The sequence below is a fragment of the Podarcis bocagei genome (assembly GCF_964188305.1).
Source record: "Podarcis bocagei genome assembly, chromosome: 12".
NCBI classification, from domain to species: domain Eukaryota; kingdom Metazoa; phylum Chordata; class Lepidosauria; order Squamata; family Lacertidae; genus Podarcis; species Podarcis bocagei.
This window is the reverse complement of record NC_138137.1, coordinates 7,278,543-7,303,557: the sequence shown is the minus strand read 5'-3', so window position 1 is coordinate 7,303,557 and position 25,015 is coordinate 7,278,543. Positions and strand designations below refer to the sequence as shown.

General features: G+C 39.2%; 1 protein-coding gene across 1 annotated transcript in view; it reads right to left on the bottom strand.

Moving 5' to 3' along the window:
* Positions 1-1,460: 1,460 nt before the first annotated feature.
* Positions 1,461-25,015, bottom strand: part of DPY19L1 (dpy-19 like C-mannosyltransferase 1) — a 36,932-nt gene continuing 13,377 nt past the window's right edge. The window contains exons 9-23 of the mRNA XM_081165114.1: positions 22,805-22,896; positions 21,558-21,657; positions 20,572-20,649; positions 18,945-19,031; positions 17,856-17,921; positions 15,639-15,719; positions 13,650-13,751; positions 13,136-13,207; positions 12,663-12,703; positions 12,058-12,085; positions 10,620-10,739; positions 9,835-10,009; positions 9,254-9,353; positions 6,121-6,246; positions 1,461-3,623 (exon numbers count right to left, since the gene is read on the bottom strand). Of these exons, the coding sequence (XP_081021240.1) occupies positions 3,467-3,623; positions 6,121-6,246; positions 9,254-9,353; positions 9,835-10,009; positions 10,620-10,739; positions 12,058-12,085; positions 12,663-12,703; positions 13,136-13,207; positions 13,650-13,751; positions 15,639-15,719; positions 17,856-17,921; positions 18,945-19,031; positions 20,572-20,649; positions 21,558-21,657; positions 22,805-22,896 (1,425 nt within the window). The 3' untranslated portion in view covers positions 1,461-3,466. The remainder of the gene's footprint in view (positions 3,624-6,120; positions 6,247-9,253; positions 9,354-9,834; positions 10,010-10,619; positions 10,740-12,057; positions 12,086-12,662; positions 12,704-13,135; positions 13,208-13,649; positions 13,752-15,638; positions 15,720-17,855; positions 17,922-18,944; positions 19,032-20,571; positions 20,650-21,557; positions 21,658-22,804; positions 22,897-25,015) is intronic.

Here is a 25,015-nt window from a genome sequence, read left to right as displayed (position 1 = left end):
AAAAGGCAAAAAAGAAGTTAAAAATCAATGTGAATATTTGATGCAGGCAAACCACAGATCACCTGAATGAAGCTCACAGATCATAGTTTGGAAACCCACGGTGGAAAATTAATCATTTCTTTAGGAAAGTCTATACAATCATATTGAATAACAGAACTATCTTTTGTATTTGCTCTAAGAAGATTAGGTGCCAAGCATTCCACCAGGAGGGTTATTATGCTTCGCCAGTATGTTTGCCTCCTTAAATATTCGATTGGCTATAATTTGATATTATACTACAAGTATTGCAAATTCCTTCAGTAGCCAAGCGTCACCAACTAAGCAGTGTAGACAGTGTATACAAGGTCTTATCTTACTACACTAGGGATTATATCGCTATATCTGAAATTTCATGCATATCAGCTAATGTCTTGACACTCCTCCACAAAAATAGCTGTTTACTTGGCTATTTTCCTATGTTGTGAAGGCTCAAATTTCAATTCAGTGGAGCAGCGTCAAGATATTAACTGATATGCGTGAAATTTCAGGTATAACTATATAATGGACTGATTGACATTTTCCTCAGCCCCAGACTTTAAACACAGCCAGTTTCAGGTGAGTGAATGTTGGGATGGTGGTACGTGAACATTATGAGATTCACATGGTGTTCTTTAGCTGTGATGCAGGGGAACTGAGCTTCATGGTGGAACTGAATAGGTTAGCAAGTCAGCAAATGGAATGCTAATTCAAGATGTCACCTTTGCCCCTGTTCTCAATCCACCCACTCTGTCCCTACCATCACATCAAACCAAGTATATCACAGCCAGTCTCCTTTGTTGCCAGAAAACCAACTGTAAGGCTGTTCTCGCTGGCTTGGAGGAAATAAAAAGCAGTATTGAGAAGGGGCAGGAAATGGCTGATGGCTTGAGTCATTTTGAAGCTGGAAGAACCCACAGAGAACCTTTTTTTTATTCTGTGTCCAAACATATTCATTATGACCCAAAACATCTGTCTTAGCATCAGGTATAAAGGGGAGGATCGGTCCCCAAACAAACTTTTCTGTTATCAGGATGCTCTTGGAATCACACCATTCTTTAGAGGGACTCAAAACCTCTTCCATCAGTTTGGGGATACCAAAACGCAATACCCTAAAAAAAAGCAATATAAACTTTACACTACTTCATATCAAAAGGTGGGACTTCTGGTGAAAAGGCAACGAGGGTCCTGTCACTTTTAGTTTAATATGTGGTAGTCACCTTTCAAGACACTTGCAGGCATGGTCTGGTTACACCCAATAACATTCTTATAGTACTGAATATTTATTTATGGATATTTGATTTATAAATTGATGCCTAAAAACAATGGTGGAATTGCAGCTTTTAAAAAGAAACTTAAGGCTAACTGATGCCATTTTATAAATACTTGCTGACCAAAAGTTCCAACAATAAAGTTTTCCAGAAATTATTACACAGAAGCACAAATATGAACAAAGCTTTTATTTTAACCACGAACATCAACAATTGGCATAAAATGCATAAAAATACAGTATTTTTGTGCTGTAATATAATTACAAAAGACATCTTCTTGAATGTTAATTTTCCACAGCCCAATCCTCATTAGTGGTTGTCTTAACAAATAGGAAACAAAATGAGGTTGTTGGTTTTTTTTTTAAAAAAAATCAATTAAAACCGTTTCTTTAGCTCTCCTCATTTTAATCAATGTGAGACACAACCAAAATATGGCTAATCCCTCTTATATCACTATCTTGAAATCCACTTTAATAGTCTATGTAATAAATTATGCTTCTTGCTGCAGAATTTACTACATTTAAGTCACAGACAAAGCTGTGCCTGCAGTACAGAAGTTAAAATTCAACAGAGAGCTGAACAAACAGTTTTCCAGATGGTTCCTTATCTAGATGATTTGCAATGTTTTTTAGTAGCTGTTGCATAAACAGAATTCATATTGCCTTTTTGGCAGAGTGTTCCCCCACCTCTCGCATATGACAATCTTGCTCTACCAATGAAAAAAGTGAATTCCTGCCTGAAGTGGAGCTGTGCATCATCATCAGAATCTCACTAAAAGCAGAAATCAAAATACGTGGCAGTTTTTTTAAAAAATGGCAAAAATACTGTTGTAGTTTATTTAATATTTGCCAAACTATTAGTTTTACTTTTACATAAATTAACTATTCTAAGATGTATAAAAGAGCCACAAAAATTGAAATGAGTTTATTTCCATTTATTTTACATTGCTCTAGTGGTTACATTTTGTTTCTCAGGGAATGTTATTTCCTATCAATTTAGACTCTCTTTCTACAAGGTAGGCAAAATATGTTCTATTACTAAATTAAGGCCAAAGCATAAAAAGATTTTTCTAAACCCTGAAAACTTTTTCCTTGTTAATATTTCATATGTGCAAAATTTGTTAAGTTTTGTCTACTTTGGTGATAAACCATTTCAACAGCTGGTAGCAAAAATACTGCTTACTAAAATTAGTTTCATTGGTCTGATTTTAGCAACTACTTTAAAAAGAAGGCTGAAGATTGTGGATTGTGCACATTTGCCATCTAAAATATGAAATTCAAAGTTATTCAGAATAATTTCCATGTAGAACAAAAACTGAAAATCTATTACCTAGCTCTAAAATGACCTAAAACATTGGGGATTTTTCATCGGTTTTCATAAAAACAGCCACTTGCACATAAATGAGATAGTGGAAACTATCCAATTCCTTCACAAAAAATATACATATTCATAAAAGGTGCAATATGAGATGCATGCTGGGGGAATGGGGTTAGCAATATAATGTGGCGACTGTGTATGGAATGCTGCGCCTTCCTAGCTATTTCGGGTTGAAAGATGCATTGACTATACTAGGAAAGATCATCTGCCTCTGCAATTTCACTGATTTTGAAACCTGGCATACTTTTCCACAGCCATTTTTGCTCACTTGCTTTGGATCAGTATTTATTTAAAAATGTTTGAACACATAAACATTTGCATAGCAAATTTTAAAGAACTGACCCAAGTCTACGACTGAGAATATTTTTAAAATGTCCTCATTGTAAAGGTCTAGTATTCCCTGCAGTATACTGTACTCCTGGCACCCTAGCGCTTCCAATTCTGAACGTATTTATTCAAAGCCGTTATCATTTACATCAATGGAATGTCCTTCCAAATAAATATAACTGGACTCACCATTTAAGGCTGATCCAATGAAGTAGCCCTATATGCAGCTACACTGTTTAAAATATGAAAAAGGGATAGAGCCTATGTAGGCACAAAGCTTTGGTTGCTACAACTGACAAAGGAACTTCCTGAGCATAGAATTCTCTGGAACGCAGCCTATGTCTAATGGTGCAATCCATTAAAATGAATGTCAAAAGTCCTGTTGGTTTTAATGGACTCTGAATTGAGAGCTCTCTTTTACATAGTTGCCAGTTTAAAAATACATATACTGTCAGAAAATGCGTTGCACGGAAGAGTCATTCCCGGGTGACTTCTAGAACTTTGTATATATTGTTGTTGAACACTGTTCTGAAGTATGGCCTGGAATCCATGCTCATGAGGGTACATAAGGGAACTTTTCCAGCATTGGCAGTATCTTCTATATCCCAGATTTCTGGCATGCTGCAGCCGGGCCTAAAAAGGATTTAAATGCTGTTAGCAAACAGGACACACATCATTTGAGTGAATGGCGGAAGAACAACACTGATCAAGTGTAATTATTTTACTGACAACAAAGCTGATACTTTCCCCCATGACACTTTTTGACTTACTAAATCACTTTAATCCTAAAACCCCACTATCCCTCCTCTAAAGCCTCTCCTAAGGGTTGGGGTCCCTCCTGAACAATGTGGGATGCAACTAGGAAACTTTCATTCCGTGAACTAGTCAATTTAGGATCTAGGCCAAAACTGGACACCATTTTACACAGCTTAGGCATGGTCCCGACCCTCAGGAGAGGCTTTATCAAGTGTGCAGATTCCTGCTGGGGAGAGGGGGTGATGGGAAACTTTTCATCCACAACCTTTCTTAGGATCCATACTACAGTGGTACCTTGGGTTAAGAATTTAATTCGTTCCGGAAGTCCATTCTTAACCTGAAACTGTTCTTAACCCGAGGTACCACTTTAGCTAATGGGGCCTCCCACTGCCACCGCACAATTTCTGTTCTCATCCTGAAGCAAAGTTCTTAACCCAAGGTACTATTTCTGGGTTAGCGGAGTCTGTAACCTGAAGCGTCTGTAACCCGAGGTACCACTGTATTAAAATCCACACCAACAGGATGGGTTCCTAGAATGTTGAAAGAGACATGACACACTTTTTAATTTGGAAATCCGCCATGATGGAATAAGACTGAGCTGCAGAGTTATAAATAGTCATAGGGGGAGGTGAGCTCTCAATATGTCATTATCTGTATTTTGAGTCTGATTTGGTAAATCTCCCCTGGAAAGGCTAATGTTTGATGCAACCGGTCTGGGAAAATTAATGAGCAAACGCCTAGATTTGATTTCATCGGAACTGAGAGAAGATGACGTCTGCCGGCAGCGAAATGACTTTTGGATTGATTTGGCACAAACACCAGCGTGTAAGACATACTGCAACAACAGCGGAGAGTCATAGACATAAAATTCACACAGAAACACATCATTGCTTATTTCAACTCGCTTGTGGAAACAACTCAGAGGCCATGAAAGAAGGAAGGTTAACAACAGGAAGATTTAAAGGAACTATTGGAAAGACTATCCAAGGCAGCAGAGATATGAGATGATCAGAGCCCCAACCGAACTTGAAGCATGGGAAGTCCCAACAAAATAATTATAATTCAGGCAGAATATTTGGACTATTTGATATGTATTTGTATAATTTGGAACATTTAATGTGATTTGACTGGATTGTTAAAATGGGAAAATTAATAAAAATGATTTAAACAAAATAAAATAAAAAAAATCCACACCAACATTTAAACAATGCAGTGTAATCTAGAGCAAAATGCTATGAAAATTGGCATCCTTGCCAAGAAACTTTACAATGACAGTGCTGCTCAAGCAGCTTCATTCAGAATCTGTCTGCAGTCACAATATAAAATGACTCGAGGGATGAGGAGGAGGATTTAAAGCACACACAGCTCTACCCAAGACAGGGGTAGCCAATGTAGTGCCCTCAATGTGTTTTGGACTCACATCCCCATTAGCCCCAGCCAGCAAAAGTCAGAGAAGACAGGAGCTGTATTCCCAACAAAACCAGGAGGAGGGGGCAGGCATGACCACATTGGCTGTCCCTGATGTAAAAACCCATCTAATTTCAATGACCAATCCTTACTAAGGGTCATCAAAAACTCAGGTTCCAACATTCCACAATGATGCCCATAGGAACTTAAGAAAATCCTTAGAGATCCAAGTAGATCTTATTAATATTCAGAACATAGGTAAAGGTACCCCTGACCATGAGGTCCAGTTGTGACCGACTCTGGGGTTGCGGCGCTCATCTCGCTCTATGGGCGTTTGTCCGCAGACAGCTTCCAGGTCATGTGGCCAGCATGACTAAGCCGCTTCTGGCGAACCAGAGCAGCACACGGAAACGCCATTTACCTTCCCGGCGGAGCTGTACCTATTTATCTACTTGCACTTTGACGTGCTTTCGAACTGCTAGGTTGGCAGAAGCAGGGACCGAGCAATGGGAGCTCACCCCGCCGCGGGGATTCGAACCGCTGACCTTCTGATCAGCAAGTCCGAGGCTCTGTGATTTAACCCACAGCGCCACACGGGTCCCTATAATTCAGAACATAAGAACCAACAAAAAGCATAATATCATATTGTATCTGACACAGCGGCTACAAAAGCAAAATTCTAATTTTAAGAATTGCTTTGAAGATCACTTTCAACCATTAGCACCAACTGCCCAAATTCCAAAAACTAAAGGTGGACACCACCAATAAGAGTTGATCCAATGTCTCGGGGTTTATAGAAGGTGAGTGGCCAAATTTCCAAACCACCTCAGCATGACAAGACGTCACAGAAAAGTCCCAAAGTTCTGCACCTGCACTTTCTCCTAGCCAACCAGTGCAAAGAAAGCACTTGAACCCCTTGATCACTGGTAGGAAATGATCAAGGTAAACTTACATACTGATTACTTACTTAGATCTCCTCAGGCACCAAGAATCTTCTAAAATGTAGTAATTTACTCCCAACTTCAGCAATTCCCTTTTAACTTCTTTTGCTGGTTTTCGGCTATACATGGAATAAACTGTTTTCGTTCTTGCCCTAGGAGGAAGAGAAAGCTACAAATATACCAAGTAACCAAGAGAAAAAAAATAACTTGAGCAAACAATACACAGCTCATCACTGAAGTAAAGTAGAAAAGAATGTTTGCGGTATTGTGGAGAGAGCTAATTTACTCTGGTGTATTTTTTAAATATAGTTAATAACATACTTCATGAGATGTCTGACATATATATTTGTGGTAAAATACACAGGAGGATAAACAAAACTAGTAAGATAAGGACTCAAGGAAATGGAAAAAGCACATACTGGTAGCTAATACCTGATTTAGTTAACATTTGCCAGCAAATCAGAAAAAAATATGAAATAATTTCTGGAGCACAAATCCTAACCCCAAATGGAAGGAAGGTGATTACTTCCTGAAGTGTCAGAACAGAAAGTGAAAAGCCTCACTTACCATGAGTTTTATTTTTAGTCCAGATGCAAGAGACAGAGAACAGCAAAGGGTTAACTCCTCCTGTGGCAGAAGGCAGTGCCAAGCAAAAACCTGGTGCTGGTTCCCAGGGAGAAGAGCTCTCTCAGGTTGAGAATTCAACTTTAGTAGGAAAAAACCCAGTACCACAGCTCCGACACTGGGTGCAAAACGGCCAGACTTTTGGCTCGACAACGATGACTAAGAAAACACACATAGGCCTAACATTGTATGTCAATGTGTTTGCTTCTAGGGATGCATTCTTCAACAGGAGGGTTTTCCAGCTGGTATTTTAAGTAGGTGTTTGTCCCACCTTGGAATATAGGTAACTGTTTTGGTGTTGCCCTCCTGATTGCTAACTGAGGTTGGGAAGATGGACTTTCCATGAACGTCCATTATAGTAAGCAGGCAAGAGAGCATGGATATTCACTCAGTTACTTAAATATTTTGTGACAGAGATGCATTTTCCATGTTTCAGTCAAATGAGATCCTGAGTGGGGAGAGGCATTGATTTTTGAGTTTGTGTTCTGCCAAAGGGACTAAGACCAAGGCCAAGCTCAAGATCAGGCAAAATCCAAGCAAAACAGGAAGCGCACACTGGGCAGATCTGTGTGAAGCTCAGGGTGAAGAATCACATGAGCAGGCTTGAATGGTGTTGCTTTAACACAGACTAAGACCTACATAGAGCTGCAGTCTGTGTCAGTGTCTAGTTCCACCTCTTAGGAAGAAAAGCTAAAGGGGCTTTGTCTGTTTCCACAACTGTTGATTCTAATGGAGCAGGGAAAGTACCATTGGTATCTAACTGAGCCATGGTCACCTCAGTGCCGCAGACCCGAGGTTACTATTGTTCTTGGTGCATCTCTAAAGGGAGTCCCTCTTTGCGGATTGGAGTCCTTGGTCTACCATCACATGGCTTGACAAAGCTACTGGAGAACTCTGAAAGGAGGAAAGTGGACACAGGAACTGGTGGGAGCAGTGATTGCCCCAAAGTGTCATTTGGACTGCTGAAATACACAGGGCAAGAACTTTTGCCATGGATGGGATGTTGGCTTTGTTGGACAACATCAAAGTCCTGGTCACCACCTTGATCTTTGTGATGCGCTCTGGGGAGAGCAACATCAGCCCCTCTGTACATTTGGCTACTTGAGGTGAACAGAAGTAGACCCTCCCTCACTATGCTTCCCTCTCCCGTCTGTTTAGAAGCATTAGGTAAAGGGACCCCTGACCCTTAGGTCCAGTCGCGGATGACTCTGGGGTTGCGGCGCTCGTCTCGCTTTATTGGCCGAGGGAGCCGGCCTACAGCTTCCGGGTCATGTGGCCAGCATGACTAAGCCGCTTCTGGCAAACCAGAGCAGCGCACAGAAATACTGTTTATCTTCCCGCCGGAGCGGTACCTATTTATCTACTTGCACTTCGTGCTTTCGAACTGCAAGGTTGGCTGGAGCAGGGACCAAGCAACGGGAGCTCACCCCGTAGTGGGGATTTGAACCACCGACCTTCTGATTGGCAAGTTCTAGGCTCTGTGGTTTAACCCACAGCGCCACCCGCGTCCCTCCTAGAAGCATTAGGGAGAACAAAAAAGGCTGGAAAAAAGTAGGGGTGGTGAAGTTCTATTGCCAAGTAGGATCTCTTTAATAGCAAGGAGATACTGCTTTGAAATCAAAGGCAGGACCACAAAACTGAAAGGACTCTCCTCCTTGGGAGGAATGCGAATATTTTGCAGTCTTTTGGCAGGCCTTGTTTTCTTTTAGAGGAGGAGTTTGCCCTTTGCTGCTGCCTGCTCTCCAGCTTGTTGATACAATAGCAACTCACACTCTTTATTTTAAGCCAGAAGAAACCACAGGATTAGTGAGCTTGCATGCCTGAAGGAAACAAATTTATCGCCGACTTACTCATCTCTCTCTACAGCAAAGCTTCTGTCTAAAGCCAATAACTATATTTTATTCATCCTATTTTAATCAATTTAAAAGCAATACAACACAATGCTATATTAAATCAATTAACATGTTTATTTGAAACTACCCAGCTAATTTCAAACTCATCCAACCCTGTATTTTAATCTTTCCTCCCAAACAATACAAAATAAGATTTGCTCAGTCCACCACCACCTTTGATCCATCTCTATAGATCATACTCCAGTCACCAGCTTCCCATTTAAAGCACCCAGTGACAACCAGTTGTTTTTTTTAACCCAAGAGTATGATAATTTGTGAACAATATATTCAAAGCACACAGGAGGCCAGAGACCTCTATACGGTATAATAAACCAAAGGACCTGAAGAACACAAGCCAGACCCATTTCATTGTTTGTTTCAACAAAAAAGGTACACGCTGCACCTGTAGAACCTCACAGAATCATAAAAAAGAGATAAGATTACACTAATCAAAAGTGGAAACAGCATTTTAGATGCAATCTGCAAAAGTCCAAGTATCCCAGCACACAAAGCTCCAGCTCATATAATTCAGGGAGCAAAAGGCACAGCTTATTCCCAAGTTTTTAGAAGTCTTGTTACATCAATTTCCTTGCTGAGTAAATCAGAATATAGCTAGCCTTAAAGTTTGAAGTTTAAATCTTACCGTAAACCTGCATCTTCATAATGAGGATGGTTCACGATAGGCCGAAGAGCAGACAATTTTACACTTGCCATTGTAGGCATTGGACCCGCAAAAACAGCATCTGAAATATATAAAAGAAAATAAAAAATCAAACAATTGGGCAAAGTATTGTAAAAATGTAGAATAAAGTAAAGATGACTAAACTTTCTAAAAATCAGAGCTCGAAATGTGCATTCATATTAATACATTCAGGCATGACATCATTCTTAGTGGCAAAACTAAAACTACATCAGATTTCATCCAATACTCTAATTGTTCTTAGATTGTTCTTGATATTTTAAAGTTATAATACTTCAAATTCTCTACTTAATACAAGTCTTAATGTACTATAAAACAATACAATTACAGAAACCTTAGAGACTGGTCCTTTCATTCCTATGTCACTTACTATAAAAAACAACACTGGGGGAAACAGCATAATAATCCTGTTCTTCAACACAGGACACAAAATTGCTGCTTGCCTTATGATAGATGCTGTAGCAGATACTGGGGAAAAAAGCAAAAAAGCACAAAAAAAGCAGGGGGTCAAGTGTTTGTTTTACCTGGTTTGGTCTTTTCTTTTATCCATAACAGTAGTTCTTCCTGAGGCAAGTTGCTAAATTCTCCCACAATGCTCCATTCTCTTTGAAGGTTTGCTACTCCTTCAAATGCCATCATTGCTAAAATCGCAAGAACAAGTGTTCCAGGCTGGATTTTGCTAAACAGCCATCCAAACAGCTGATATGAAGAAATTAAAAGCCATTTAACTTTACATACAACTTAAGTTTCTAAATTTCCACTTTTTCAAAACACCAGCTAAACACCATCAATACAAATTACACGGAAAAACATGACAACTCAGTTCACGATACATTTTCCACTGAAATTAACAATAACCATAAACTCTAATATCAATATTAAAAGTATCCACTGTAGCACAGTGTGTTTATCTCCTTGCATGTTAATGCAATCAAAATTAAAATAATTAAGCTGTGTCATTTTATTGACTAAGGCATGGATGCTCTGTATGTATATCAATATTGACCACTGGAACAAATCTATGTTGAGAGATAAAATTAGACAAAGGTATTGTCACTAACACGAGTTTCCATTGATTTCTTATCCTTTATATTGTACATATGCAGTATGTTTTCTGTCAGCTCACAATATTTTGATAGCATGTTTTTTCTGTATTGTGTATTTAATAATAACTATATATTTTTGTAATTCTATAATCAAGTAATTCAAAATATTAAACATTTGGCATACTGAAATGCTACATCAGCCCCTCTGTAAAACATATTAAGTAAATTACTACATCAGCCGGACAAATAAAACAGTAGCTTACTTGCTTTGAACATATCAAGGATGCCATGATGCACATATGAGGTGTCAGAAACAGCTTTAGTCTCATAAATAAAATAGCAAGAACAGTAAAAAATATAAGCTGCAGTGCATGGTATACTATCTGAAAACAAACAAACACAAAGGCATAAGAAAATAATGCTTATTAAAAGAGCTGTCAAAACTATGAACATAAACCTATTAACTATAAGAAGGTTTACCTTTTTATATAGATGCTCCTTGGAGCACTGCATTATTTTTACATTTAAACCCATTGGGGGGCAAGGGAGAGAAAGACTATGAATGAGAGACAAAACATTTTAGAAAGATGAATACTCCGTGGGAATAGAAGAGACTAGTTTGAAGCTCAATTTTAATGGCTGCGTTTTTCTGTACATTTATTAAAATAACTGAATTCCATTTTATTCTGGTTTTATCCCACACCACCACTCTAATTCAACAATCATTTGGATGCAAATAACCCATACTGATGAGTTTCAGAGAAGATAACTCTGATGTGTAAATGGAACTTCCAGAAGTATAAGGATTTACTCATTCACTTTAATGACGAATATGCCCCCTTTGCTGCCTGGACCTGTCCTCCTACACTGAAAGGAACTGCAAGATATTATGCATTTCTTCTGTGTGCACACAGCCCATGTGATTAAAGGTAAACTGTGGATATGCTTTGAGTAATCATTGCAATAGGGGTGTTCAAGCAATACTGGGGCAAAGTATTGGGGCACAGCCATGTTCCCAGGCCCATTCTCATCCTGATATTCTTAAATCACCACCACCACATTCACTTGCTCCATAAATTCCCCACAAAGTACAGGAAGGTGTTAGATGCCTCTGCAGAGCATCTTTTCCCTCTGGGGACTGTGACTTCGTCCCAGAATCCCCAACAGAAACCGATAGCACATCATTTCCCCCCAAAAGCAGGCCTTGGAGGGTTTCTTCCCTTCAGAATTGACACCTGCAGTGTTATGTTTTCACTGAAGGTTTTAAGATTGGCAATCCCAATCCTGGGCAGGAAAAAATAACCTGCAGGGAGATTTAAGATATTGGACTCTTTGCCCTTGCCCCAAAGTAAATTTCTGAGCTCTGAGGCAGGAATAGGAGGCAAAGTTAAAACCTGTCATTTGATACTTAGCACTTCACACCTATGTAAAAGAACAGTTTGGTGTAAATCCACACCAAACAAGCAGTTTTTGTCCACGTCAAACAACTCAGCAAGGAAACTGGCCTATGTTTGCAATTTCAATTCTAAGAACCCTGATGTGCACCACCAATTTAAACTTCTGCAATCATTTCCCACTATCTCCATTGTTTTTCTTAAATCAGCACTTCCATTTCCCACAGAAGGTAACTTTTCTAAACTTATCAAGGGAGAGCTCAATAAGCAGAGTTGTAACATAATTCATGCAGGATGAGATCCTTACCTCCCCATGATTGAAATTATCCTCCTGTCTGAACAAAGAACAGTAAGACTGTTATTTGTTTATTGCATAGAATCAATATGCCTAATGCTACAAATAGTTATTTATAGAACACATCCTCTGTTTACAATCAAACTAAATTAAAAATATTGCAGTGTTTTTAATTTGTAAGTCCCTTAAGTTATTACAAAGTTACAATAAAACTGTTACTACTAAATTTATTTTGTAAACTTATATTTTTATCAATCTGGGGGCTACTCATATGTACAGATGCTCTGATGCATTTGTTGAACTGCAGTAAAAGTCTTTCATTAATTTCCAATTTTCAGTAGGATCACTGCTTTAAAAAATGTAATTACAGGGCATGGAAGACGACATGGCAAGACCTCTGTACGCACACTAATTGCAACCCAGCTAGATTACTGGCATGTTCACAAGGCATAAGAAACATTTACTTGCTGTACATATTCATTCCACAAAGTGATGGGAAAACTAACTGGAGACTAGAAGTAAACAATAGGAGCAAAGCTTGGCTGCACAATTACATATAGTCCTTTAGGTAATAATTCATTCAATGGATTTGCACTCTAATTTCAAAATTTATTTACCTTTCAGACAATTCCTTGCGACACACAACATGTTGAAATGTCTGTGAACAGACAAGAACATGTTTTAAATAGCCTTTTCTCTAAAGCAGATTTAATCATAAGCCAAAATTACAATTTCCCAAAGGTTAACAGACAAAATTTTTCAATTACATACTTTGGAATAATTGCTCTTTTTAATAGCAATTCCTTCTTCAGGATTATGTAGACTAGATTTTCATTTTTGGTAATCAACATGCATGTCTTTAAATATGCCTGCAGAAATAGGTCTGGTATATAACAGAACATGTAGATGAAAAGCCCAGATCCAAGTTCATATACTTTGATTTGGGTTTTTGGTCACATGTTCTGCTCTTTTTGTATGTATGTGCAAATACATGCATGCTAGACATACTCAAATTTAAGTATCAATTGCCTCCTTTTAGAATACTATACACACTAAATGTAAACCAGATGCAAAACAGCAAAGACCTTACCTTCATAACAATTACTGAAAAAACGACAAGAACTACCGGAAGTAGAAGTGTCTTCATGTACTTTACTGGAGTCTGAAACACAGTTTCAATGGGTGGTAAATTTTATGCACAGTAACTTTTCTTACAAAACCATTTTCTTTTAAGACATTCTTACTCTAGATTTTCACAATGAACCTCTCCCCAAGTTATTTTATCCAAGAAAAATTGTCAAAACTATTGTGCAGTTAATCTGAATAATGTTTTTCAGTGATTCCATTTGTTCCCCAAAGCTTTCAACCTTCACTGTTCATGAACATAAATTATGGCCTGTAATAAAGTCAGGACACTGACACTTTATCCAGATATTTTGTTCTACCAACTGCTAACTCAGTTTCATTAAGCAATAGAAGAATCCTGAATTGTTATATTTGTTAAAAAAATAGCTTTCCAAACAAACATTATTTTTCTGATTAAGGAAGAAAAAACTGCATAAACATTAAGGTGTTCCATACTTCATCCACTGATTTTTAATTACCTGTTTTTCCATGAAATCAAACTCCACAGCACATGTGTACATTGAAGTATGAAAATCCCTATAACCAGTAAATTTTGCCTTCAGCAGGTTGCTTATATGAGCCTGTTAAGAAATTACAGTGAAAATGTTTGTTAAATGAATTATTTCAGAGATTAAAAAAAATAGAGTGGAAAGTACAAAACGTTGGATTATGCTACATTAAAATTGGTTCAATACAAATAAAAGATCATGGAAATGTCTGAGAAAAAGAACAGCAGTTAATTTGCCATGTTAAGAATAAACAACTTGTAGACCATATAGTAGGCACTAGGCGAGGGGCTGTCAACTTTTTGGGTGGGTGAGCACATCTGAAATTTTAAAGAAGTGCCCTTGGGTACTGTCAGGGAACTGCCATCGGAGCATCAGGTGGTGGAGGGGCTCAGGGAGGAAGAAAGAGACTCAACAGCTGAAGCAGGAACCAGCAGGGGGAGGAGTGGATCTCTGAGGGAATGCGAGCAGGAGGGAGGGCTCAGAGACGCTTCCAGCGAGAACAGTGGGGAGGTATCTGAGTCTCCCATAGGGAGACCCACACCTCGCCGGAAACTGTCACGCCGTGAGTCCAGGAGACGCGTTTCCGTTAAGGAGCTTCTTTGCTGGAAGCGCTTCCGCAGACAGCCACTGTCAGACTCTACGAGTGACTAGAGCAGACATGTTTGAGGAGCTCTGTCACACACAGAGGTTTGTGGAGCCGCACAAACTCTGAGGGAGCACGATTTTACGCACAAGCAGCTAATCATCCCATTACAGGTACCAATCACTAACTGGCTGCTATTGGGCATGGTGTAACACGAACTGACTGCCACATTTAAAAGGGCAGAGAGATGGGATAGTAAAAGTGTGTGGACATGCCTCCATACATAATGGGAAATGCACCTATATTATCCACTGCTGTGTTTGCTCAGAGATAAATATTCACAGCTCTCCTCTGTTCAGAACAGGACTGTGGGTCCAATCCCAGCATCCAATGAAAAGTGGGCATGTTGAAGGATACGTGTTCAATGTAGGAGAAACCAAGTCAGTGCAAACAGAAACTGTGGAGGACAGCAAGCAGCCTCTCTCACACATTGTGGGATTCTGAGGAATTACTTACCAAGACTTTTTGCGAGTGTCATAGGAGGTACACGTGGGCACAATGTTATCAATGAGCACCACATTGGCAACCCCTGCACTAAGCCACAGATAACTGACATGTTGCAGTTTTATTAGATGAAATTTGTGATGCATCCAGTGGAAGATTATATGTGTTTAATTCTTAAGGTGCATCAAGAAGATGATTGTAATTTTTACACTCTATAAAGTTCAGAATTCAAAATTTGTGCTCAGAAATGTATGCTCTATGAAAGAGAGAATTTGGGGTGGTGTTTGTTTAATAATAATAATAATAATAAATTATTTATATCCCGCCCTCCCCAGCCAAAGCCAGGCTCAGAGCGGCTAACAACAGTAAAATAATCAATTCATTATAAAATCAGTTCATATTGAATTAATGGCAACCATTGGGCTAGAGTTCTGTGAGGATTACCAAAGGAGGGGGTCAGGCTGTGCCTTGGCCAAAGGCCTGGTTCTGAGTGCTTTACCATCCTGACAGATTTTATTTGATTAAAAGAATCAAACAACTACACTACTTGAAAGTTTTGCTGAGTGTTCAGCAATGAATGTTTCTTTTCAATAGTTTGTAACTCTTAATTGTCAATAAATTTTCAGAGTCCCCTATAGGGAGAGACTGATTTTTAAACCACCATGAGGACTGTAGCTCTGTGAAGGGAATAGGGTCTCCAAACAATTATCAGCACCCTTAAGAAACTACATATCCCAGTATTCTTGAGAAGGGGGTTAAAGTGGTGTGCTACTGCTTTAAATGTATAGTGTAGATGGGGCCTATATGATGAAGAATACATACAAAAAGAATTCTGACAGTGAACAAATGAAACAAGGAAGTTTTAAACTTACATCATCAGCTGTTCCAAATATTAGGCACATCAAGAACTTCAAGGTAATTGTCCCCAAAAAGCAAGAAAATCCTTCAATGGCCTGTAAAATGAAAGGCATGGTTCAACTGAAGAGCAGAAGCAATACTCAGCATTTAATATAAGAGGCACTTTAATTAAAATACATATTACTATGCAACTGTTTCTCTTGTTCTTAACTACAATTTTTTATTACCATATTTTTCGCTCCATAGGGCGCACCGGATAATAGGGCACACCTAGTTTTTAGGGGGTGAAATAAAGAAAGAAAAATCCCACTGGCTGTCTTGGCTTCCTCTTTAGCCACGCACAACCTCTCCAGCTGGGAGAGGCTGTGTGCGGCTTCGTTTTTAGCCGTGGGGCTGGGGGAGCGCTCCGAAGGCTTGCGGATAGCTGCCTGAAACCCGGGGAGCGCAGTGGGAGTTGGCACTGCGCTCCCCAGGCTGCAATCCGCAAGCCTTCGGAGCCCAGCAGGAACTCCCGCCGGGCTTGCAAGGCTTGTGGATAGCTTCGTGAAGCCTGGAGAGAGAGAGGGGTCGGTGCACACCGACCCCTCTCGCTCCAGGCTTCAGCGAAAGCCTGCATTCGCCCCATAGGACACACACACATTTACCCTTCATTTTTGGAGGGGGAAAAGTGCGTCCTATAGAGCGAAAAATACGGTATGTTGTGTGAGAGCTGAAATGGTAGGTTTTTAAAAATTTAACTATTGGTGAAAGTGAAGTTTTTTATGCTACTTTCATGCAAAATTTAATATTCACTCCCTCTGATGCTGAATTTGGATGGGCTATGCTGATGGCTTTGTGGCCAAAACAGAGATGAGACGGTTACTTGAGGTTTAGAGGAGAGTGAAGTCAGGAGGAAACCAATGCCCACAAAGGGCTGTCCAACTAGTCCCTCAGAATGCCAGTCACCTGCACTGTACAACTACTGAGCTGTGATGCCAGCATCACACAGGTGACAGGTTTAGAACCGAGGAGAGGTTACAGGCAATACTAGACCGTGCAGCATCTAGAGCATGGGAGGCTATAATGTCCTCTGACCTCCTATTCATTTACTACTTTGGCTTCCCACCTACAGAGGTTGTTCACAATATGTGATGGATTCAAGGATTCAAGGCAAAAGTCACACACAAACACACCCCACCCCAGCCGACGTGTAATGCCAACAGGGAAGTGAATGGCTGCATGAAGCAATCTCAGAGCGCAGCATTTCATTCAGGCCTTACTTGTTAATAATAAAGATGAGGTTATAGAAAACAAAATGATCTACAATGCATCTACAGTGGTGCCCCGCAAGACGAATGCCTCACATGGCGGAAAACTCGCTAGACAAAAGAGTTTTCCGTTTTGGAGGTGCTTCACAAAACGAATCTCCTATGGGCTTGCTTCGCAAGACGACAATGTCTTGCGAGTTCCTGCTGGTTTTTTCCCTTTCCCCCCCTTTTTCTAAGCCGCTAAGCCGCTTATCAGTTGATCCGATCAGCAGATAAGCCGCTAAAAGCCGCTAATCCGTCAATGGGCTTGCTTCGCAAGACGAACAAAACCGCTAGACGAAGAGAATCACAGAACGGATTCTTTTCGTCTTGTGAGGCACCACTGTATTTCATGTAGTGTTCTCTCTCAAGAAGCCCTTAGCAAATCAAACAGGAACTGACAACATTCGCAAAGTTCAGGTATTCAACTTACCAAAAAGTTGCTTAAAAGGGACAACAGTCTCCCAATAAATTACTCTCCTTAATACAGTGGTACCTCGGGTTAAGTACTTAATTCGATCCAGAGGTCCGTTCTTAACCTGAAACTGTTCTTAACCTGAAGCACCACTTTAGCTAATGGGGCCTCCTGCTGCCGCCGCGCCGCCGGAGCACGATTTCTGTTCTCATCCTGAAGCAAAGTTCTTAACCTGAAGCACTATTTCTGAGAGCCTGTAACCTGAAGTGTAAGTAACCCAAGGTACCACTGTAAATACAAAACGCATTCAGCCCCCAAACCAGCTATCAATCACTCAGCTGCCGGCCAAGGATCCCCAAGGCCTTGGGATAGCCTTCCATCAGCCCAGCCCAGCCCCTTCTCTGCTAGGCCCAGATGCTTTTCAGCAACATGTGGCAATGCTGGCTTTGAATGGAAACTATCACCTACAAATCATCCTACTGACCCACATAGCTGGTAATATATTTATAACACAAAATGTCAATCCTTACCCATACGCTGATACCTCTTCTACTACACATTTTCAGGATGTATTTAGGACCCAGTTCAAGAATACCCTGAAAATAATTAAATTAGTTCATTAAACAGCAATATTTATATAACACTCCTCTCAAATGGAGTCCAGAAGGATGAAACAATAAAGAAGTCAAAATGAAGTTAGGAAATGCTCAAAACCAGCATTGTAAAAGTGTTAATACCAGACACTGAAATTATTGGTTTTATTGCATTACACTTCCATAGAACACTGAAACCCGTTGTTACTGCTTTTTAAACATATACTGTGCTGTCTGTTATGCAAGATTCTACTGTACAATGGCACAAACTATTTGCACATCACATAATCGGACTTAGGCAGACCCACGGACGTCCAATTTTGCAGTATGTTAACCCAATAACCATATGACAGAATGGAAACAAGTAATGAGCTAAGCATACGTACACTTCTCCAAGAACATACATAACCAATCATCCAAAAAGACAAACCTACAGTGTCATTCTGCTATCTTTTTGAAGCTGTACTACATGCATACTTCTTTTTATTTAGTTCACTATTTTTGGCTTTCATAAATAATGAAAAGTTATATAATCACACTTATTTTATCTTATCACCAAATAAAGGGAATGTTATTTTTTCTGCAAACATATGGTGCTCAGAAGTTGCCTGATTAAGATTAAGTTGCTTTCAGAGCATGAGACTTGCCTCTTGTTTATTAAGCTGATCCAGAAGGTGGAATTCTGATGCATATTATAGTGCTCTTGAAAACCTGAGTTCTTCCCCATTCACTGTAATGTCAAGGCACACAAATCCATTGTGACAACAGCATTTGTTCCCAAACCGCAGTGAGTAGGAACACTCACAAGGGGCTCTATATATTCACTGCAAAATGTTTCATCCTTTTGGATAAAGCTTATTTCTGAAATGGTAAAATCTCCTGTCTCCAAATATAGAACCAGTCTCTCTCCACCCCACCCCCCGTCAGAGCCTATATGAAGTGTTTTGTTCAGGCAAACTTGTAAATTATTGCAGTAACTCAGTATAGTACGACAAAGGATTCTTGAGTATTCCTTAACTAACTTACCCAACTAATTACCAAAAAGGCAGCATAATATGATGTCAGCAACATAGAGTTTCCAAACATAAGGACAAAACATACTCCAAGTGATGCCTAAAGGGATATAAACATTTGAACATATTTTAATGCAATCTTTAAGCTAATAATGGATGTGACAGATGCAGTGTCTATGAAAACATTAAGTTTTATTAAATCTTCAAACATAAAAGGCGCTATCTTGAAACAGCTTTATTTCATTGTAAATATTTCTTATCACAGTAACGTAGCTTCCTAAAATAATTTTTACAAGAATCTCTCAGAATATGCAAAATATGACAATATATTGCTCTTATGTACTACCCACAGCTCCATACTTATTTTAATACTAAACTAACATGTCAGAAAATAAATAAAAAGAATCTAGTGTTAAGCTGTTACATGCTGCAGATATGCAATATAAGTCTATACATGTCTACTCATACGTCTCATTCATTTTAAAGGGACTTAAGCTGAAATAAGCAAAAAAGCAAATACACACTTTCATTTTTTGTCTACAACCCCCCCCCCCTTTATGAAAAACTTACAAATATAAACTTTTATATTTCTTTTTTAATAAAGAATTTGGCCTCTTTTTGTATCATGACATTCAGAATTATTATTTTCCAGAAAATTTGTAGATAGCCTTGCTTGTCCATTAAGTGGGGGGGGGGGGGAATGGAAGTAATACATGTATTCAGGCCAACTAAATTGCCACAATACAGTATAGCACAAGTAACTGCTCAAGTTCTCTTGAACTCTTTAGGCTGGATAGCAAGCAAAATTACCACCACCACCAGCGGAAGAAAAGGCTGAGTGCAGTGATCTTGGGGCAGGGCTAGAGCATCATGTGATGTTGGGGACAGGCCCCCAGTCCTTGCTGAACCTGAAAGTGCTCCCCTTTCCCCATGCTAAAAAAAAATATGAAGATGTCTAAAGTCTGCAATTTAAAATATCTTTATACAAGTGTGCAGGAAGGTATTACACAGACCTGGCTGAATACCCAGTATGAAGAAGTGTCCTAGGGAACTCAACATGTCTGTTCTCTAATGTGTGACATTTGTTTGTCCTTATAAAAGTGTTACCCTTAGGGCTGTAACTCTTGAATTTTTCAGAAAGCTACAATGTATTTGGAAAATTCACATCATTTATCATTTTCCGTCTTCCTTACCCTTCATAGTGGAAAGTCATCTCTCGAGTCAGGTTCACAATGAATCTTAGCACATATTCTGTATATTTGATGGGATATAGGAGTGATCATCAAGCTTGCACACTCTTTGTTTTAAGTGAATTTATATACCTCTCTATACCTGGGGGTCTCAGGGCGGTTCACTCTCCCATCAAAGCACACAGAACCTTTAACACAAACTAGGACCTGCACATGTAAATGTCTAACTGGATGGAGGATAGTTCACCTGAGTGGAATAGGGGAGTGAGAACTTAAAATCATAAGCAGCACCATTTACTGATAAGAATAAGCCTCCAAGCAATTTAGTTTCTTTCTTCAGTTGCTTTCTTATTTTAAAAACCAACTCTGTGTCCACTATATTCATGATTCAGAAGTAGGTAACTTTAAGAAATTGATTCTACCCCTAAATAATTTAGGACTAAGTATTACCATATGTGCATAAAGTATCTTCTGTAGTTTGGATGAATCAATCAATCCTAAAATATAAATTCCAAAAACTGATGCCACCTGCAATTGAAAAGAGTAAAGTAATTGGAAAAAAGTTCTGTTGAGAACATTATTAAGCAAATTAGCTAGGTTCCAAACTACCATGCAATTCCTTCCGGGAGACATGGGGGTGGGGACTATTTCTTATGTGAGCCTAAACAGCAGTTTGGATCCTGGCAACCAACCTAGAGGCATGAGTAGCTAGTAAGCTTTCATTTACGCTTTCCCTACAGAAACCTTTGCTCCTATCAGGAAAGAAGCAAAGGCTGTGTTTACCCATAATGTTAAGTCATGATTTGTTCAATAAACCACAAGTTGTCTCAAAAGACAAGCAAACCATGACTTGTTTCTCCAAAGCTTGGTTTATGTTTCTCCCATCTACTCCTCACTCCTTGGCCCGAGTTTCCTGCCAGGCAGAGATAGGAGCAAAGGTTTCTGTAGGGAAAGCGTAAATGAAAGCTTACTAGCTACTCATGCCTCTAGGTTGGTGAGTATCTGGGGAAGGTCTGACCAAATATTAAGAATGGATGTTGTGTGCAGATAGAATGCTAACTCAATACAAAGCACACTTTGGCTCAACAAACCATGGCTTAGGGTTATGAGTAAATCAGACCATGGAATTATTGTAATGCATTCCTTTAACACATGCCCACCATGCAATACAAATTAGACCATGAGCTTATTTGTACAACCATACACATACTGTAATGCATACACCCTCCCACCATCACAAAGGAACCAGTTTTGAAGAGAGCTAGTGAAGAAGTGCAGCAGCAGCAGCAGTCCTGGTCCTCAAATGAGCCTGCACCTCCCACAAACATATGTGTGAACTCTATTGCTACACACCTTGTTGAACTGTTATTTGAACTGCACTATAAAATAGAAATGGATAATTATAATTCGGATCACTTTTACTGAAATTATCTTACCTGTGTTAGAAGAACAAACTGAGCAAACTGCCACGGAAGCATGAAAAAAACATTAGAAACAGATAGTGCAATCAGGCTTCTTCTATTAACATTCTGAGTCCTTGGGGAAAAAATAAAAGAGTAGTAAGTTCAGTATTAGGATTGTTCGTTAATGTGAAGATCAATAGAGAATGAACTATTTCAAATTGCTTTGTATTTTCACTTACAGTAGTCAGCTAAAAATATATAATTTTAAAAACTTTGAATAAGCCTCAGTGATGTGAATTCTTACACTCATAATAAATGAACTGTAAAGTAGAAATTTACACGCACAAAGGATATGCAAATCAAAATGTATGTACGTGCGATATTTCTAATCACCATTGTAAAACTATTGCATCAACACAGAAAGTGGGGAGGAAAATCCTCAGTAACATTTTCATCTAATGTCAGGCAATATGTCTCAAGCTCACATACAACCTCAAACAGCTACCCCTTTTACGAGAGGCAGGAAGCAACTTCTGACCAAGCCACTTACTGGATTTAGGTGTATCCAGGATCACCCTGAACCCACTATTCATCCCTAGATTGAAAGAGGAGAAAAGATAGCAGTTTCAGGAAGATCCTGTGTACACATCAACCTGGTATTCAGCCATGTCAGATAGTACCTTTCATTTTCCCCAGTAAAGGTTGACGTCTATGGATATGTAGCAAGAGAAAAATGCCTTTGCTACATTGCCACGTATGGAGAAAGAAGAACCCACAATTATAAAAAACCTCTGACTGAGGGGAAACTTCCATCCAACCATAAGCCCCAAGAGTGATAGCAGACTGGGAGGCAATTATGTTCCCCACCACCAACAGGTTTCCATGACTACAAACCTTTCTCTAATCAAGCCAGTGAGCAGTACTAACAACACTGATCTGTATAAAGAAAGGAAAGCAACCATGAAAAAGAGCAACCATGGTGGGGTGGGCAACCACGTTTCTGGGGCTGCAATATCACTTCAAGGCAAAGACACAGCTAAAAACAGTTGTAGTGAGGATGAGCGTTTCCTCAGTGTATTTTCAGCTCCCTGCTTTCACACCAGTGCCATTCACTGGTCCAGTTTTAAGAAAGCGGTGCTGAAAACTTTCAATAATGAACATTCCAAACGTAATAGGAATATCACGCTCTCCACAAGATACAAGTATATAAATCAATACCTGGTTTGGGATTTTGTTTTAACTCTTCATATTTAAGAAGAAAGGAGAAAAATGGAAACTACCTGAGAATGTAGGTTAGTAATAGCATCTGAACCACAAGGAACGGATATGAAAAGCTTTCACGAAGAGGGGGAGTCCACATCACACGAGTACTCTGGAAGTAAAAACTAGGTGAATTCACTGTGTGTTCCAATACTTGTTTTCCACTTCAAAGCAATGTGTTTGCAACTGAAGCTTATATATAGCAAAACTGAAATTGTGGACACTTCCACTAGCAATTAATATCTAAAACAGTGTTGCAGTAAAGACTTTAAGAGCAAAACAATGTATGCTTGAAGAATAAAAAGGTAACAAAATTTTGCAATGCTGCTGAAAAACAACTGATTTTGTTTTAACAAAATTTTATCATCTACTCTGGTAACTTCAACCGAGAAATGCAGTGGTGCAAAGCAGTAAAAGCAAAATTGCAAAAATCTCTTACACGCTCATTATTTTACAGATTAAATGATGCAGCTCATCTTCTTTCTGGCATTCTTAGTTCCAGGTGGTATAAAAACATTAGGTGGCATTCAGTGCAAGTCCTACTCAGAGTAAGCCTATTAAAAGTAATTAATATGACTAATTTAGTGTCACTAACTGAGGGCTCTTGGAGAAGAGATGGATATAAATTCAATAAATTAATTTTTGTGGGTCTACTCATGAGTAAAACACTTGTTGAATACAACCCATTAGTCATATAATAGACCAAATCAATTGGTCTACTCTTGAGTATGGCCTACTTGGATTTACTCTCCATATTTCACTCAATCACTGCCATGTTGGCTTAGTAACACTCCTAGTCAAACCATTTAAGTAATACAATTTATATACAGCTAAATATTAAAAGAATCAGATGTGAAAGATACAAGATTGAAATATCTGGAAACAAAACAAAAAACATAGGACCAGTCATAGGAATTATTATTTTATATTAGATTTTAAAGTGGCTACATGCATATAGTTAACATGTAACATTGCTTCAAGAGGTTACGGCTCTTTTCTTTGTCAAATAACATAGGTGTCATGGGGGAAATTCTGGTAAAATAATTTCTAATGTTCCTGGAAAGATTAATACTTGAAGAAAATATTTTCTGGAACAATTAGCTCTTTAACGACAAAGCTTTATTTATTTCATTAATAAATGCTGTTTTAATGGACGTGCTTATTACACGTTTTAATTATGGATATTTTAATGTTTTGATGAAACAGTTTTACTATGTGTTTTAATTATGGGTAGTTATATTTTTATAATCTCTTTTATACTTGCTGTTAGCTTTTACTTGTTTTACCTTGCTTTTTCTTCTGGAAATGAAAGGTGGATTATAAAGTATTTTACTAACAACTTAGTTCAAGTGCTATCATTCAAACAGATATGAAGGCTGGAAGCAACACAGTATTTGCTTGGGCTCCTTCCTGCTAATTTAAGTAGTGGCTTAGTATTATGTGTAAACCAGACCTATGCTTTAACAGTTATCTCCACATTTCCATAATTAAGAACAAATGTACAAAAAACCCACCCTTTCTCATTTGTTTATTACAGTGACAAAGTAAATTAGCAGCTATGGTTTAACTCTCCAGTAAGCAACATATTGGGATGCGGGTGGTGCTGTGGGTTAAACCACAGAGCCTAGGACTTGCCGATCAGAAGGTTGGCGGTTCGAATCCCCGCCACGGAGTGAGCTCCCGTTGCTCAGTCCCTGCTCCTGCCAACCTAGCAGTTCGAAAGCACGTCAAAGTGCAAGTAGATAAATAGGTACCACTCCGGTGGGAAGGTAAACGGCGTTTCCGTGCGCTGCTCTGGTTCGCCTGAAGCGGCTTAGTCATGCTGGTCACATGACCCGGAAGCTGTATGCCAGCTCCCTCGGCCAATAAAGCGAGATGAGCATTGCAACCCCAGAGTCGGTCACAACTGGACCTAATGCTCAGGGGTCCCTTTACCTTTACGCAACATATTGGCCACATTTGCGTCTTATGCTAAACCAGAGCTCAGTGCAAAGTTCATAAGCAAGAACCAGGTACAGCAATAATAATAATAACAAAAATTTATTTATACACCACCCATCTAGCTGGGTTTCCCCAGCCACTCTGGGCAGCTTCCAACAAAATATTAAAAGCCTTAGGCTCACATGCACCTCCCCTTCTCTCCCAAAGTGGCAGGAATTCAAAAGCTTCTGGCAGGGGTGCAGTCTCTGCGGGTCTCTGGGTGCCTAGGCATCCACGAATTTTTCAATTAG